This window comes from Mesoplodon densirostris, chromosome 2, assembly GCF_025265405.1.
Source record: "Mesoplodon densirostris isolate mMesDen1 chromosome 2, mMesDen1 primary haplotype, whole genome shotgun sequence".
Classification (NCBI taxonomy): domain Eukaryota; kingdom Metazoa; phylum Chordata; class Mammalia; order Artiodactyla; family Ziphiidae; genus Mesoplodon; species Mesoplodon densirostris.
Window position 1 is genome coordinate 124,028,510 of NC_082662.1, and position 18,043 is coordinate 124,046,552.

The window sequence follows — 18,043 nt, forward strand, 5'->3', positions numbered from 1 at the left end:
TGTGTGTGTGAGCATCATTCATACCATAGAATCAGAGTTAAAAGGAATTTCAGAAACTGTTTTGTCAAGCCTTATCTGATGCCTAGGTCCTTTCATACCTGTTCATTCATAGTATGGTTGGGGATATAATAAAAACATGGACAAACAGAAGACTGCATTCATCAGAATCTGAGGTGAATGAGACAGGGTAGAAGCCCCACAATATCATAGATTACACTAGAATGAAAAAAAGAAGCTGGAATCAAGGCATAACACTTCAGGGTGTAAATTAATGTCTGTGTCCACATGTTCCCTGGGGGAATCAGAACAACCCACAGGTGTCCTGGATGTAGAGACATCAGTTTCTGTAGACAGTAGTCCTAACAAGTACTGCTCATGCGTGAGCTATAGTCATCGTGGCTTGTATCTGGTAGGCTGTACGGGCTGCTCTAGTTCAGTAGTTCTCAAACTTTACAGGGCAACAGACTCACAGATTTCTGACGCCATGCCTAGGACGTCTGATTCAGGAGGTCTGAGTAGGGTCTAAGAATTCACATTTCTAACAAGTTCCCAGGAGATGCTGATGCGGCTGGTCCTGGGATATATTTCCTTTGAGAACCATTGTTGTACTTGATGTCTGTTGTTGTTATTGTTTTGTTGTTTATTTGTTTTCCCATAGCCATGCAGACTCAAACAACTGCATCAGTGGAGACACTGGTGAAAAACTACCTAGTTTTAAACCCTCAGCTTTTCTGTGATCCTCAAATCCACACCTGACCTCCCTCTTGAATCCCAGAGATGTGTTCAACTGCCCACCAGACATCCAGATGCAGGTGGTCCACAAAAACCTTCAAATTCAACACGACCCACCCGAATTCATTATCTAGATCTTTCCTTCTTTTCTGAACTTTCTATCTCTGCTTGTGATAACAACATTCATTCAACTTAGAAACCTCAAAGTCACCCTCAACTTCAGCTTTTCTTCCTATATTTAACATCATTGAATTCTAGAATTTAAGTTCCCCAATGGTGGATATTTGGCCTGTTTTGTTTACCATTATGTCCCCAGAACTTAGAATGATGCCTGGCACGTAGTAGAGGTTCACTTGGTATTGAATAAATAAATGAAGGAAAGAATTCTCTGAAACCTCTCTCTAATCTGTGCCTTGGTTCAAGCCTTATCCCTCACCTGTAACATGGTAATAACCTCCTGCCCAGCTTCCCTGACTGCAGTCATACCTCAACTCCAACCCACCCTCCATACTTCTATGTTGAAAGCACAAATTGAGTAACGTCACTACTGTGTTTACAAAGTTCTGATCAGACTTTGAATGACCATCAGGATAAGATAAGATGCTACACAAAACACTTCCCATTTTGGCATCATTCTTACCGTTCACCAACACCAGAATCTCAAACCCCCAGAGGAGGGGCCCCCAACCCCTGGGCTTCAGACCACTGCTGGTCCGAGGCCTCTCAGGAACCAGGCCACAGAGCAGGAGGTCTGCCACTCCCCATCACTCCCCATTGTTCACATTACCTCCTGAACCATCCCCCTGCCCACCCCCACCCCTGCCCTGTCCATGGAAAAAATGTCTTCCACAAAACCAGTCCCTGGTGCCAAAAAGGCTGGGGACCACTGCCGCAGAGGAACTCTACATTCCAGCCCTCCTCTCATGCCAGGTACATTCCTATTTCTGCAACTCTGTACATGCAAAGCTATACCACTCTAACAATGTACTCATCTGCCTTTCATCACCTGAAAATGACGTACTCTGTCAAAACCACTCTACTATGCCACATCCATTGTGAGCATTTTTAAAAACAGTCCCCGGGGCTTCCCTGGTGGTACAGTGGTTAAGAGTCCGCCTGCTGATGCAGGGGACACGGGTTCGTGCCCCGGTCCGGGAAGATCCCACATGCCGCGGAGTGGCTGGGCCCGTGAGCCTGCGTGTCCGGAGCCTGTGCTCCACAACGGGAGAGGCCAAAACAGTGAGAGGCCCGCGTACCGCAAAAAAAAAAAACAAAAACAAACAAGCAACAAAGAAAAACAGTCCCCTGATCCCTCTGCCCCAATAACGTACAAACACCCCAAGAGGAATTACTGATCCCATCTCTACGATCACAGCACTTTGTAGCTCCACTATAACATACACACATATTATATTTTACTGTAATTATTTTGTTACTGGAGTTTCTTATCCACGGAGGAACCTGAGAGCTTGCAACACAGAGGCTGTTTCCCTTCCTCTTGTAATCACTAGTATCTAACCCAGAGTCTGACAGATAGATAGGTCCTCAAAATGTTTGCTGAACTGGCCTCAATTTAATTTAGTTAGCATCAATCAGAGAGTAAGGAATAAACAAACAGTCATGGACTTAGTGAGACTAATTCTCTGAGGTCTTCACCATCAAGGCCAAGCTGAAAACTGAAGTAATTACTTGGGTCGTTAATTCATGAAAGAAGGAAACCATTTGCATTTGAATGATCTACTGAGGATTTTCTGCTTGTTGATGTTTCTGGAATTTTTCAGATAATGGCTTCAATTCTTTGATTCTTTCACAGTATAGAGAGTAGGCCAGAAAGTTAATCTAGCAATCACTCTCCCATCTGAAACCAGGCAACTTTCAACCCGTTGTGCTGAACAGAAAGCATCCATAGAAACCAAGTTTTTAGAATGCCGTAATGTAGAGGTTGAAGGACCTGCAAGGTTCAGATTCAGCACTCCAAATAGCTCCTAAAGAAGGCCAGTTGGTGTTAAGTTGCTTTCCTGCTATTTAAATAAGCTCAGATCTGGCCACCATTTATTTATGCTCTTAGAATTCTCAAGGTTGGGGCATGAAACGGGTCGGGGGAGACAAATCAGTAAGTGATATCTGTAGCCCAGTGTGCAGGAGTCCTGAGTCCCAGGAACAAAATCCAATCCAGGATGCATAGGACCCCTGGGAGCCAAAAGGAAAGCCCAGTTCAGGTGGCATGTGTCTGTGCCTCTGTCTGTCCCCATCCGAGTGCACGTGCAGGGGTGGAGGCACGGAGTGAGGGGGGAAAGGTCATCTCAGCCTCGAAAACTCAACAACACGCCCCTCCCTCTTAAAACAAACACACACACACACTCACGCACGCAAATCCCCAGCACCTGCTTCGGAAAGCCCTCCCTCCAAGGCTGGCCCGCGGGCGAAGGCGGCTCCACCAGAAGAGAGCGGCGGATTTACCGTGGCATTACTTTTAATTAACTCTGCGGCGGGCGCGGGGAGCGCAGGGTGGGCCCTAATCCCGGGCCCGCCTGACGTCACCTGGGAACGCGGTGGCGCGGGGCGGCGGGGACCGGCGACGACCTCGCCGCGACCCGGGCGCGCCTCCGCCCGCGCGGGGCTTTGCTCGGCGGGAATTAAGGGAAGGAGAAATGTTAGTACACTTTTAATTGGAAACCGAGTTCTGCTTTCAGAGCGGCTTGTTTACTCAGGACCGGGCATTAGAACTCAGGGGAGGCTCTAATTGAAGTGACGGCTTTGGAGATTATGGGGAACATATGGCCCTACCGCCGGGCTCTTTATCTGCATTTTTCTCATAAAACTGCCGTCCGTGTGTGTTTCTGCGCTCGCCCTTGTACATTTCTAAAGGGCCTCGGAGGAGCGGGTGAATGCGGTGCCCCGATCTGCTGGGGCGCCCGGCACCACCTCGCTCTCCCTCCCAGCCTGATGGCACGGGGAGCCCCGCCTCGGCTCGCTGGCTCAGCCTGAGCGCTGGAAGCAAAAACGATAGCGAGAAAGAAAAGAAATCGGACTGGTGAGCACCTAGCAGGAGCGTCATTCAAAGGGTTGTGAACTGACTGCAGGAGGGAGTTGCCAAGGTAACGGGAGATTCCCACTCGCCGCCTTTCTCTAAGGCCCAAGAGAAGGAGCCTCCTTGTGCCCGGCTGGGGCCAAACCCGCACACGTAAGGGCAATGGGAACTCGCGTGTCTTGGGACAGGATTACATTTCTCCCTATCTAGCTAGCATCAACCAACCAGTCAATCAATCATCTATTTATACACCTGTGCAGGCTCCAGCATCAATCACCACCCTATTGGTTACACCCCCTCCCCACTAGATGCTCACTGTATCTAGAGGTGCCAGATAAAATACAGGACACAGAGTTGAATTTGAATTTCTGGTAAACAATAACTTTGTATGGCATAGGATATAGTTATACCAAAAAAATTATTCACTATTTATGGGAAATTCAAATTTAACTGGATTTTTCTTTGTTAAATCTCACCACCCTTCTCACTCTAATGAAAAAGCTGCCTTCTGTCTTAATTCTAGAACCTCTTTGGTTCAGCACCAAAGCTCTGCAGTTGGGAAAAACAGCTGATTGAGGTGCCCCAACTCTGTCCCCCTGAGCTTCACCTTCACCTAGATCAGTGGTTTTCAACCCTGGCTGTACATCAGAGTCAACCACGGATCTTCCAAAAAATCCCTGAAGCCCAGGTTGTACCCGCAGACCCATTAAATCCTCAAGGCCTATTCCGCAGGAGTCCAAAGTATTTTTTAAAATACATACATAGAATAAGTTTTATAGGGTGACTACTTTGAAGAGTAACTCTCATTTGAACATACAATCTCATTTATCTATTTATTTGGCTATTGACTGTCTCCCTCCATTAGAGTATGTTTCATAAGTGCAGAGCTTTCACTCAACCACCTATAATAGGCCAGCTACACAGTCTGTGCTCTAAAATATTTGCTCATCAGTCAAACCTCATATACTTCTACATGTTCCCCCCCCATGCCCCCAACCCAGTCCTTGCCTGATGCAGGCCCTCAGCAAATTTCTATGGATGGAATGAATGTTGAGTTGGTTCAGTCACTGCTTCCCCCCCCGCCCCCCGCTTATGATTCCTAAGAAGGAATACCTGGACATTCACTTTGAATACCAGCTTGGTCCACTGATCCTACCCAATGCACACATGCACATGCTACTCAAATCCCCAAGAAGAGAAAAGCACAGCTCTGGATCCCAATGTGCAAACCTGGATTTGGACCACTAAGAATCCAAATGGTTCTTAAATTACTCAGTCTTCCATATACTTTTACAGCATCAAATATCAAAGTGCTCAGAGGAAGCCATAACCTGGTTTGCCACCAATCCTTCGTAAACTGGACTTTGGGTTTTTCCTAGGTCACTGATACCAGGACACAGCGAACTACTGGAGGTGATTCTTCCTTTTGCTCCATATACTGTCTAAATCTTCTTTAGACCCATCATGAAAACTCTTGGTAGGAAATCTAAAAGTTGATAGATTTCGCTGGAAAGTCAATGTAAGAAAACTGGCATCTTTTCTGCACTTCCTCCCCCATCTTTACTACATGATAGTAAAGGAAAGTGAGTCTCTGATTATTCAGCTCAGGTCATGAAAGGTCAAAGTCATGGGTTGGCTCTGCATGGCCAGAGACTTCACTCCTAACACTCACCGGTCACACTGCAAAGCCCTGCCCTTGTACCCAAAGAGGATCCGATACAAAGATGGATAGACAGAAGCACAAATTTCATCACTGCTGCCGGAAAAACTAATCTGAGTGCAGTTCTCCTGAGAGTGGGGTTATAGCAGATGGCAGGACATTCCAGGTCAGCCTGTAGAAGCCTGTTAGAAAAAGTTTTTATATGTACTGATTTACTCCACCGTTGTACTTTTATCCATTTAATTAATGAGGACTGTGGTTTGGATGGCTGATGCCTCTCATCTGGACAAAAAGAGCAACTGTTTTTTCCTGCTGCCATCAAATAAGCCATAGGGAGCAGAACAGAAGTTTGTTGAATAGTTGTAAAAACAAAACCAAACAACAAAAAACAATAATAGTAACTTATGCATACTTTTAAAGTACTTCCACATTCATACATCATGTTGGCTTTGGATCCTTGAAAGCCTCCTACTTCCTTATAAAAGGTGTGCATGTGAAGTATAGTGATAGTTATTAATTATATTAATTATTAAGGAGAAACCAGAGGTTAGAACAGAAGGCAAACGTGTGATTGATTTGAAAGGGAGTGGAGACTCAGTTCAAATCACCTTGTTTTCATTGCTTTAATTGTACGTGAAAAGATTTTTCAGTTGAGGTCTCTCAGGTAGTAAGTCTGACAGAGTACCTGGAGCCCTGCCATAACTAGCAGGGAGAGCTGTCAGTGAAACACGAGAACAAAACGTGAGGTCAATTTTTTTTTTTTTTTTTTTTTTTGCGGTATGCAGGCCTCTCACTGTTGTGGCCTCTCCCATTGCGGAGCACAGGCTCCGGATGCGCAGGCTCAGCGGCCACGGCTCACGGGCCCAGCCGCTCCGCGGCATGTGGGATCTTCCCGGACTGGGGCACGAACCCGTGTCCCCTGCATCGGCAGGCAGACCCTCAACCACTGCGCCACCAGGGAAGCCCCGTGAGGTCAATTTTAATACACGTGTACATTTTTATCAACTAGGCAATACAGCCTAGTTATTAACGAAACAGACTGGAGCTGAACTGCCTGCGTTTGAATGCTGGCTCTTTTCATTACTAGCTGTAGGACCTTAAGCAAATTAATACTTTGTCCATGTTCATCTTCCTAATCTGTAGAATGGGAATAATCATAACATTGCCTTCCTCACCAGCTTGATATAAAGGTTAAGTTAGTTCACTCATGTAAAGTGCTTAAGGCAATGCTCTGTGCAGAGTGAGGGCTCCATAATTGTTAACATCATCTTCATCATGCAAAGATCACAATGATCAATTGTCCACTTGACCAATTTTTTTTCTTACAGGGATTGTGCAAAGAAATGAACGCACACAACACACCATTATAGATTAAATATGCTCTGAAACCGTTGCACTAGTTTTAAATTTTGGTTTTTATCAAAATTAAGTGTGAGCACATATCCAAAATTAAATTACAGTTCAGCAGAAAAGAGATAATGCATAATCTGTATTTTGCCTGTAACTTTTCAAGCACCAAAGATAAACTCTACCCAACTCATAATTACAGCAAAGGCTGAGTATCAAGTATCCTGACTCGGTAATTGGTAGAATTAAGTTCTTATTCTGGCTTATCCCCGACTCAAGTATCCTGTGTCCTTATTTTTCCATCTATAACACGAAGACAAAACAAATACACTAGAAGACAAAGGTTCAGAAGAGGCAAGAAGCATTGAGCCTCAGACTGAGGGCAACAAATAATTCTGGTCATCAATTTCGTGGCTGTGATACTAACAAAAGACAAAACTTGATTTTGGAAAAAACTTGAGAGGCTCAGGCAATTATAACTGCCTCTTGCCTACTATCCAGAGATGCCAGATTAGTAAATCAAAAAATGTCCACAAAGACCTTTGTGCTAGTCATGATATAAATATGTGTGCTCTTCATGTCTCCTTAATAATACCAACAAAGATGAAAACAGATAACAGTTATTGCGTGTTTACGCACGGCATTGAGCCAAGTCTTTGGGGCCAGACGATATCTTCTGAGTCTTTGGTGTTAGTCTCAGCACCTGACACAGTGTGGGTATATGCAGAAGATTAAAACATATTCATTAGCTTGAAATTTGAGGAATTTGTAATTCCAAAACCTGGGGATAGGGTTGAAAGTAACTGCCCTTTGAAGCGGTATTTTTCAAACTTCAGGCCATGATCCATCAATGGATTATGAAATTAATAGAGTGGCTAAGACTAGAATTAAAAAATAAATATAATGGTTAATATCAGCATGTAGATTAAGCAGTAAATCAATATAACTGTTGAATTTTTATTTCATATACACACATAAATTTGTATGCTAGGGCATGATTTAAAAACGATTTTTACTGAGCTGCAGTTAAAATTTTCTGGAAAATGCTCTTGTAGAGGAGTCTTGAACACACTGCTTTAGAAGAAAATATAAAATAGAATTTAAATGGATATCTTAACAACTATAATGTTTATCTAAGTATTTTAATATCTACTCAAGGTTTTTTGTTTTTGTATTTGTTTTTATAATAGCTCACCCCCTTGTTTCTTAAAGGAAAAGATGACAAGGCTGATCTCCAGACTATGTCTCTTTTCCTAGCTCTCAGCCCCTTTATATCAACTAGGTTGGCCTCTCTGTTCCCCCTGATATTAGGAGGCTGACTTCGAGATGTTTTCCTGATCTGAGCTGCTCAGTATTCTCTAACTCCTCTGCCCTTTTTTTTCTGCAATGAAAACACAGCATTTAGCACAGAGCCTGACATGGGGTAGGCGTCTGTAAGAAATATCTCTCGGATTAAAGGTTGGTTAGGTGGCTGCCTGGAAGGACAGAAATAGATCATGGCATGTAACAGAGCAATGCTGAGGCCTCTGCAGGAATACAGTGCATTCTCTAATGGGTAACTGTCAGGTTCAGTGTCCTTCCTGAACTCAAAGATGAGTGTTGCAGAAGAGAACGGCAGCTAAGTTCAACACATCCTTTCCATTCTTGCTTGAAATTCCTATTGAGTCCCAGAAGCGACTGCAAGACCTCCTGGTCTTCTGCACTGACTTTCCAGGGTGCAATGCTAGCTCTAATGTTCAAAGCCTGGAGAGTACCTTTGAGACACGCAGGCCCATGGAGTGAATCGATCCCTCTCCAGCCCATCATCCTAGCCACCCCAAATGAGAGGTCCTCTGTACTACCCTGAGATGCCCTAGGGTCAGCTATCCAGAAGCATCTAAAGTAGAAGCGCAAAGACAGAAGATGAGATGTTTGTGAAGTGATAGATCTTTGGAGAAATAAGCTTATGAGCCATGAGCTATCCAGAAGTATGCTAGCCTCTGCACCAGGAGATAATAATGACACCTGCCATTTACTGGGCATCCAACAAATTTCAGGCCCTTGATATGCATTACCTCTCTGCGTTCTTACAGCAATCCACAAAATAAGTGTTATGATCCACTTTTTACTGATTAACAGATAGAGTCCTGGAGATGAGAAGTACAGGCAGACCTCATTGCATTGTGTACCACTTTATTACGCTTTGCAGATGCTGCATTTTTTTTTACAGATGGAAGGTTTGTGGCAACCCTGCATTGAGCAAGTCTGTCGGCGCTGTATTGGCCACAGCATTTGCTCCCTTCATGTCTCTGTCGCATTTTGGTACTTCTCGCAATATCTCAAATTTTTGCATCATTATTATATTTGTTATGATGATCTGGGATCAGTGATCTTTGATGTTACTATTGTAACTGTTTTGGCATTTTTTTAAAGCAGTAAAGTATTTTTTAATTAAGGTATGTATATTGTGTTTTTAGATATAATGCCATTGCACACTAAATAGACTAGAGTGTAGTGTGAACATAACTTTTATAACCACGAAGAGACTAAAAAATTCTTGTGAGTTGCTTTACAGAGATAGTCTCTTTGTTAAGGTGGTCTGGAACCAAACCCACAACATCTCCAAGGTGTGCCTGTAACTTTTCCCAAGATCACACTGCTTCTGAGTTTAGGCAAGACTCAAATTCAGATCTGTCTAACTTTAGATCCCAAGCCCTTTGTACTACCAGGTGGAGAATGAGACTTCCTCATACCTCCTGCTGACTTTTCCTTGCATTTTAAAATTCATGACTATGAGCTGACAAGATAATCCCGCAGGACAGTCAAGTATTTTCCAGAACTCATGAGGTAACTGCTGCCTCTCTATTCTAATTTATTGAAGAACAAGAAGAGTTCCAAGATAGGCTGAAATATTTCTGTAATGAATACAAAAAAATCAGTTCCAAGGTTGTAGAAGGAAATGAAAACCAGTATCTAAATATCAGTGGTAATGAAAAGAGGAGGAGAGAGAGATGTATTACACAAGGAGAACAAGAGAGTCATCTGGATCGTTCAAAGCAGCAATATCCCACATCCTAAGAAAAATTAAGAAGGAAGAAGGATTCGTAAACTCTGGTATGTGTGAATAATCTTCATTCCTGCTCCAGTAAGAAGAAAGTCATACTTCTGGTTGGTGTTTCTCTGCTAAGGACCACAGAGGCTAACGTGAACAGGTATTCACACAATAAACAAACATTTACTGAGTGCCTACTGCATGCACGTTTATCAAAATGTATATTTAAATGTAAAATGTTGACATTAGGAGGAGCTAAGTGAAGGGTATATGGGAAAGTCTGTCCCACTTTGCACCTGCTCTATAAATCTAAAATTTTATTTCAAAATTTTAAAAGTCTTTAAAAATCACTACACAAGACATTCTTAGACAAACTCTGATGTTAAAAGAAAATGTGAAAATAAAAGGGCTAGGTAATTAAGAAATGCAACATGGACGAGCCAGAAGCCCTGATGGCCTATAGTCAGCCCCCAAGTCTCCACCCCCTTCCCTAGGTCAAAAAAGCTAATGACATCAATAGAATACGATGTCCATGACTAGTAATAATAACATGGTGCTAGTTCAGACCACATATGGAAGATTTTATTCCCTTCTGGGTGGTACATTCTAAAGAGAATATAGTATTTTTGTAGATAGAACAAAGAGTCTCTTCTAAGGAATAGCTGGAGGAAAGAGGAAGAACTAGAAAGGAAAAGAGAAGACTTAGGGAGCATAAGGGATTCTGTCTCTAACTTGAAGGGCTACCACATGTCAGGGAGACTGATGTATTTTGTGAGTTTCTGAAAGCTGAACCAAGGCCAAGGCCGAGGTTACACATGGAAATAGATATTGGGGCTCAATTTAACAATTCTGTCAATCCACACTCAGAATGTGAGGTCAAGAGCTCCCCATGGTCAGACAGGCTCAAACAGAGGCTGGATGAGCTCCTGGTGGGAGTCTGAACCAGATAACCTCTAATGTGCCTACCAATTATGGTCAGAGCCCAGGATTCTCTGATCAAGAAAGCACAGGTATGAATGTTGCCAGGTCTATCCTGGAGGCCCTCGGCATCCAAGTTGCCCAATAAACCCAAAGAAACGGTCTGACTCTGGCTACAAATACAATTCCACTGCTTGAGAGGGTCCTTCAAGGCCACTGGCAAAGCAGGGAGCAAAAGGAGGATTTTCTGGCCACACAAGAAAAGAACATCCAGCACCTGAGTATCTCCTGAGTTTGGTGTCCCATATAGTTCTAAACGTGTCACATGCTTTTGTGTAAGTTGGAACAGTCAGCAGCATATATTCTAAAATCCTAGATTTAAGCAGCCCTAGAGGTCACTAACCCAGTCACCCACCCACTGTAATTAAAATGTTAGAAGACAAGCAGGTTTGTTCCCCATAAAGGGAGTCTAGTCTGCACCCTTTTTGGACACAGTTCTATCCTATATTGAACCAAAATCTGTCATTTCACTCCCAGTACATGGGTCTACACCCTTGGGTGTGACTCTCATATCTCCTTAGTCTTATTTTTACAAAACTAAATATACTGAGTTTCTTTAGATATGTATCATTTAGCGAGCCAATCGCTCTCCTCAAGACTTTCTCTAATTTGATTTTGATCTCCTAAAATGCATTGTTTAAACCTAGACCAAAAATCCTAAGTGTACTCTGACAAAAGCAAAAAAAAAAATGGAACTGTAATTACATGTTAGGGACATCATAGTTCTAGTAAAGCAGTATATGGCCTTTTGGTTCCTATTGACTTTATGATCAACTAAAACCCCATGTGAAATTCTGAGGCCCCACTGCATATAATCACTGTTGAATTTTGGAACCCAATGGTTAGATCTCATCTTGCTGACTTTGTACTGTTCTGTTAGCTTGTCAAAATCTTATTGAACATTGTGAATATCAGCTGCCACACCAGCACTCCCTGACAGGTTTGTGTCATCTGCAAATCGAATAATCCTGCCTTCGGTGTCTTCATCCAAGCCATTGATAAAAACGTTAAAGATGACAAGTCATTCAATCATTCACTCAACAAATATTTAATCAAGCACCTACAATATGTAAAACACTCAGGACAGAAATGAGAGGAAAAATTGTATCTGTATTGGGACAGATCCTAAAATTGTTTGTTTTCTGTAAATATGAGGTGGACTTCTTTTCTCGAAGATTTAACTCAACTCATTAGGTACTTATTGATCACAACAATTGGGTATCTCCGAGTAGTTACACTGTGTTAGACCTTGTAATTAGAATGACATCGTAACTTCCCCTATGTTGAGTCAAAATTACTTCCCTTTGCCTTTTCATCTATAGTATAAATACTCAGTGATTTTGTTAAAGAATTGAATGAATTCTAATTCTTCTCTCTGAAGCTAGGAAAAAAAAACAGATCTGGTCCAACCATTTGAAGGCAATAATTATGTCCTTATTTAGTCTTTACTTTTCTAGCCTAAATATCTCCAGTTCCTTCATCTGACATGGGTTGGAGACCTCCCCACCTCCATGCCATTCTTGTCATTCATAGCCTGACACCATGCCTGGCATAAAGCAAGCACTCAAGATACGTCTACTGAACGAATACATGAATAAGTGAACTGGAAAGCTCCAGTTTGTGAATATCAGCCCCAGAAAGAAATGCCCGGAACTACAAAACATATTGCTGAAAATGTGGTTAGAAAAGTGGACCCATTGCAGTTTTCTTACTCTGAACATTATACTTTTTTAAAAATTGAAGTATAGTAGGTTTACAATGTTGTGTTAATTTCTGCTGTGGAGCAAAGTGATTCAGTTATACATATACATACATTCTTTTAAAAATTATTTTCCATTATAGTTTATCACAGGATATTGAATACAGTTCCCTGTGCTATACAGTAGGACCTTGTTGTTTATCCATTCTACATATAATAGTTTGTATCTGTTAATCCCAAACTCCCAATCCCTCCTTCCTCCAGACCCCTCCCCCTTGGCAACAACAAGTCTTTGAACATTATACTTTTAATACTCCTTAGATCCAACTTATTTTTGTCTTTGCACATGGGGAGAGGGCAATACACTAGTGACTCATACTGTTTGTAGCTAATTAAAATCTGTAATTGGAAAACACTGGTCAAGACCCACACAATTGTGTAGCAAGAAAGGCTGGACCACAGCATTTATTTCCATGTGAGAAAGAATGGTATGTCCTTCTGGGTCTGCATGTTTTTCTGAGGTCATGCTGGTATTCTGATCACCATAGCACCTAAGCCCCTTGGGAATTTGAAGATTGTGCAATATTCTGCAGAAGAGACCTAGTGAGTGGGTACGGCATGACACCTAAAGGAAAAGTAGGATGAGATGACCCACTAAGTGGAGGCCATGAAGCTCAGTTTAGGATGGGCCCAGTTACCCAAGAGTGAGACATTCAATCTGTCAGTGGCAGTGTTACTGACAAGGATAAATTTCCCTCAGATTAAAACATCCAGGAAAACTTAAGTCTAATGAATCCAATAGAAGTTGGGATTGTACTGGTGTCAGCTTACTTGTGGCTGCAAGCAGAGTCAGGCAAGAAGAACCAGCTGGGAGGTAAAGGAAGCAAAACACGACTGTGATGAAGATGCCAACACCAGCAGGCACTTGGTAAATAAGCACCAGCACTTACATACATTTATCTTTTATTCCCCCAAATAAAATGATTAGGTAGGCACGATGATCACCATTTTACAGCCGTGGAGACTGAGGCTGAGAGAGGTTCCGAAACTTGCCCAAAGACACACAGATCTAAGTGGTGCAGTCAGAATGCCCACCTGACTACCTCCAAAGCTCTCGGACTCAAGCATCACACCACAGGACTTCTGTTCCATGTGTTTATTCACCCTTTAACACAGATTTTGTCAAGCACCCTCAGTGTTCCAGGCCTGTGCTAAGCCCTGTGGATACAGTGGTAAAAAAGACACACACGGTCCCTCATGGGGCTTAGCACTCTGGCAAGGACAACAAACAGCCAGGCAAGCAACTCCAATCAAGTAGGATCCATCTCACGGCAGGAGAGGTTAAGGGTAAACTCACCCGGCACATGGGAATAGGAGTCTTCCTCGATGAAGCAGGCCCTAGAAAGAAGCTTAAAAGATGTGCAAGCAAGACAAAAGAGTGAGGGAAAGAGGCAGAGAGGGAAGAAACTTTTAAGATGTGGAAGTGAGTGGAGACACTGATGTCTGCTGAGTGTAGAGGGGAGGGGTCAGAGGCTCCCACGAGGTTGAAGAGTTGGGCAGTGAGATTCCAAAGGCCTTGTAAGCCATGGTAGGGTGTTTGGAACTGGACTGTAATTGGCAGTGGCAAAAACTAGTAAGTTTACATGGATATCACCTAATTGGATCTCCAGATTCTTCCAGGAAAAGGGAGGCCAGGCTAAGACACACGCCGCCCTGTGGGACAGACACCCTGGGAAGGCATTCCATGCTTCACCTGGGCAGTTTTAATTTCTCTGGCCTTGTAATACCTGCTCTAAAAGGACTCTGAACCCTGCCACCTCCTCTCTTTTCCCTCTCCAGGGAGGGTGGGTGGGTCTTGGGTGAGTGGAACAAGTATATTCTAGATGCTTTCTTTATGTGACCCACCAAGCCTTAGAGATTCCAGCTTTCCCACTTGACAGATGAGGAAACAAAGGCGAGAGTAGTTCAGTGACTGTGGCAGATGGAATTATTGGTTCCAATCCATCATTCTCTTTAATAGTTTTATGTATCTTTACCCTGTCAGGGCCTCGCAGTACATGGCAGTGTATTTCCCCTCCCTGGACTTTGGGTTTCATCTTCTGATTTGACTTGGCCAGTGAAATATTAGCAGCCATGATATGAGCAGAGGTTTGAAATGTACTTGCATGGTTGAGCATGCCTTCCTGCACTTTTGCCACTGCCAGGAAATTATGCCCCATAGCTGCTGTTTCTCAAGCCTGGACCCCAGCATGAACCACACAGAGCAGACTTGAACCTGGTCTACAGCCTAGAGCTAAGTTCGGCTGAGATCAGCAGATCCCAGGTGACTTGAAGACCTTCAGTGTGAAGCAGAGTCACTTCCATTAACCCAGAGACTTGTGGATGTGTGAATAAGTGTTTCTGGTGGCACACCATAGAATTCGGGGGTAATTTGTTATGCAGCATCATCACGGCAATACCTGACTGATAAGAGCTTACTCCGAGCTCACAAAGGAACTTCCTGGAATGCACAGCGCTGCTCTGCCATGGGACCAGGGTGCCCTGGTGGCTGGCCCCCTAAAAGAGAAAGCAATGCAGACTGCCACCGCACCCCACTCTCCCACACACCCCCTGCCCACCACACGGCACTCACCTGAGTCTGAGGCTGCCGGGCTCACCAGGCTGAGCAGCTCCCTCTCCTTCTCATAGTCCCCTTTGCAGAGCAGCTGCCCCTCCTTCAGGACAAACTCATCGCCCTTCTGGAGCTGCCGCTCGCAGACACAACAGCAGAAGCAGCTCAGGTGGTACACGCTCTTCTGGGCCCGCATCACAAACTCATTGGGCGCGATGGCCTCAAAGCAGCCCCCGCATTTGACAGCAAACAGCCTGGCAGCATGGGAGAAAGCAAAGCAAGGTCGGTGAGAAAGATGGCTGGGTCCCAGGTCTCCTCTCAAGTCAACAGCGAAAGGAACTTCAAGAACTGGGACAAAGAGGCTTGGAATGGAATAGGTTTTAAATCCAGATGATTTACTCCCTGAGGAGGTTGCACCAGAGAATTCAGTTAAGTTACTCTCTCAGAGGCTTAAGAAAAGCAGGGTGAGAGGTGCTGGAAGAAGGGTGAGCTGAAGCCCAGCATGTATTTGGTGTGGTCCACGGCACAGTGTTCCCAAAGGATGCCCTACAGACTGGTGCCAGGCAGGCTGCCCAGAATCCCCAGGGGGGTGATTATGTAAACAAAATAACAATAAGGTCCAGGTCCACTCCAATCAGCATGCAAAAGGATGGGCCCCAGAATATGAATTTTTAACAAGCTCCCAGGGCATTCTGAGGTGTAATCTAGTTGAGAGATAAACTGCATCCCAACTTCCCATCCTGACGTTCAGTGCATTCAGCCCAGCTCTCGGGACTTAACTCTTATCTCATTTCACTTACTTTCAACCAACCACGAAGAGGGTGTCTATCTATGCCAGGCGGATGCAGTAGGTACTAGTGATATTAAGGTGAATAAAAGAAAATCCCTTCCAGAAATGAGCTCAGGCTAATGGGAGAGACAAACATGTCTAAATAACTAGAGGGTCCCGGAACACAGAAGAGAAGACAACTAACTGTCCGGGAGTCAGCAGGGGGATTTGCATTTTATTACCCATTCAATAAATCTTGGTCAAACGGAAGACAGGAAGGTGGGCAGGCAGCAGGCCTGAAGGGGTTGGGGAGTGGATTCCCCACAGAAGGAACAGCCTGAGCAAAGGCCTGACGTGCTGCAAGTACATGCTGTGCTGGGAGCATGCTGTGTCCTCCACCAGGTTGGAGGCTGGGGGCCTGGAGAAGGGTGACAGGTGAGGCAAGTCATGACCGGATTGCACACTGCGGCTGGACAGCATCTGACAAGCAACCAGAAGCCTTTGAACAATTTTAACACGCTAAGAGCCTGTTTTAGAAAAGGAACCCTTTGCAGTATGAAAGGTGGAGGGGAATTGGGGTTGGAGAGATGAGTGAGGGAGAGCAGCTGAGTGGTGACAAGCGGCGGCACTAAGGCAGCAGCAGGGAAGCCAGACAGGAGGGGGCAGATCCAGGGCCTGGAGACTGGGAAGCGTGGGGTCGGCTCCCAGGCTCCTGGCGGCCAGAGCTGGAGGATCGTGATATGTCACCACACCTGCGCACAACGTTCCTGATTTCTTACCTCTGGGCCTTGTTATGCCTTGTCGCCCTCCTGCAAAGCCCTTTCTTCTCTGTTTAATCTACCTGAATACAACACACCCTTCAGGACACAATTGCTCCCACCTTTTCCCTGAATCCTGCCCGGACCTCCCCTACACCCCTCCGGAGTGACCACACCTCCCCTGAACACTTTCACCATGACCTGTCTGTGCTGGTCACTGGGCAGTTATCTGGAGATGCTTCAAGACACAAGAACAGCCGATCTGGAAGCCTGGGCTCTGCCGCCCGCTCTGCAGACAACTGTCTGCAAAACCTTGCTGTTGTTAAAGATGTGAGGCCAGGGCCTCCCTGGTGGCGCAAGTGGTTGAGAGTCCGCCTGCCGATGCAGGGGATACGGGTTCGTGCCCCGGTCTGGGAGGATCCCATATGCCGCGGAGCGGCTGGGCCCGTGAGCCATGGCCGCTGAGCCTGCGCGTCCGGAGCCTGCGCGTCCGGAGCCTGCGCGTCCGGAGCCTGTGCTCCGCAACGGGGGAGGCCACAACAGTGAGAGGCCCGCATACCGCAAAAAAAAAAAAAAAAGATGTGAGGCCAGACAATCTCTTCCAGCTCCAAAAGTCCCAAGAGCATTGCTTCCTAATGCTGACTTAAAATATCTTAGGGCTTCCCTGGTGGCGCAGTGGTTGAGAGTCCACCTGCCGATGCAGGGGACACGGGTTCCTGCTCCGGTCCGGGAAGATCCCACATGCTGCGGAGCGGCTGGGCCCGTGAGCCATGGCCTCTGAGCCTGCGCGTCCGGAACCTGTGCTCCGCAACGGGAGAGGCCACAATAGTGAGAGGCCCACGTACCGAAAAAAAAAAAAAAAAAAATCTTAATCTTGCCTTATTTTTTAATTTTCCCATGTTTATAACTTATCCTGCCAACAGCCTGTATTCCAAGAACTAGGCCTATGGAATATTTATATGCCCTACAACCTCTTGCACGTGGTGGGTACTCAATAAAAGTTGATTTGATTTGACCTGTTGACTTCACCTGCTCACCCTCTTCTGAAATAAGATGTGCAAAGAGCCTGGCCTCAGAGCTGACACACAGTAGGCTCCCAGTAAAGGTGGCCCATCTCTTCCCGGTCACCCCAGATCAGTAAGAGCTCAGGGCAGTCTATGAAAGATTAAAATCGAAAGTAGATTTCTCCATTTTTCTTTCTCTTTTTTAAATTTCCTCATGATAACATAATCGCCTTTGTCAAAGCCTTGGGTATAAGCACAGAGATAACAGACCCTAAAAATATCTCTGGGATTCATTCATTATAGCATTCATTTTTTTATTTCCAAAATAAAGAGTTATTTTTTTTTTAAAGTAGTAGCGCAATAGGGGGGAAATCTCTCTCAAAAACACTCTCTGTTTGTCTCCACATACCAGAGGTGTCACTA

General features: G+C 44.6%; 1 protein-coding gene and 1 pseudogene across 1 annotated transcript in view; one reads left to right on the plus strand and one right to left on the minus strand.

Annotated features, from left to right (window-relative positions):
• Positions 1–18,043, minus strand: part of LMX1A (LIM homeobox transcription factor 1 alpha) — a 150,722-nt gene that overhangs the window by 28,388 nt on the left and 104,291 nt on the right. The window contains exon 3 of the mRNA XM_060088366.1: positions 15,111–15,343. Coding sequence (XP_059944349.1) covers positions 15,111–15,343 — 233 coding nt within the window. The remainder of the gene's footprint in view (positions 1–15,110; positions 15,344–18,043) is intronic.
• LOC132483800 (small ribosomal subunit protein uS10-like) overlaps positions 15,352–18,043 on the plus strand; it is a 30,497-nt pseudogene continuing 27,805 nt past the window's right edge.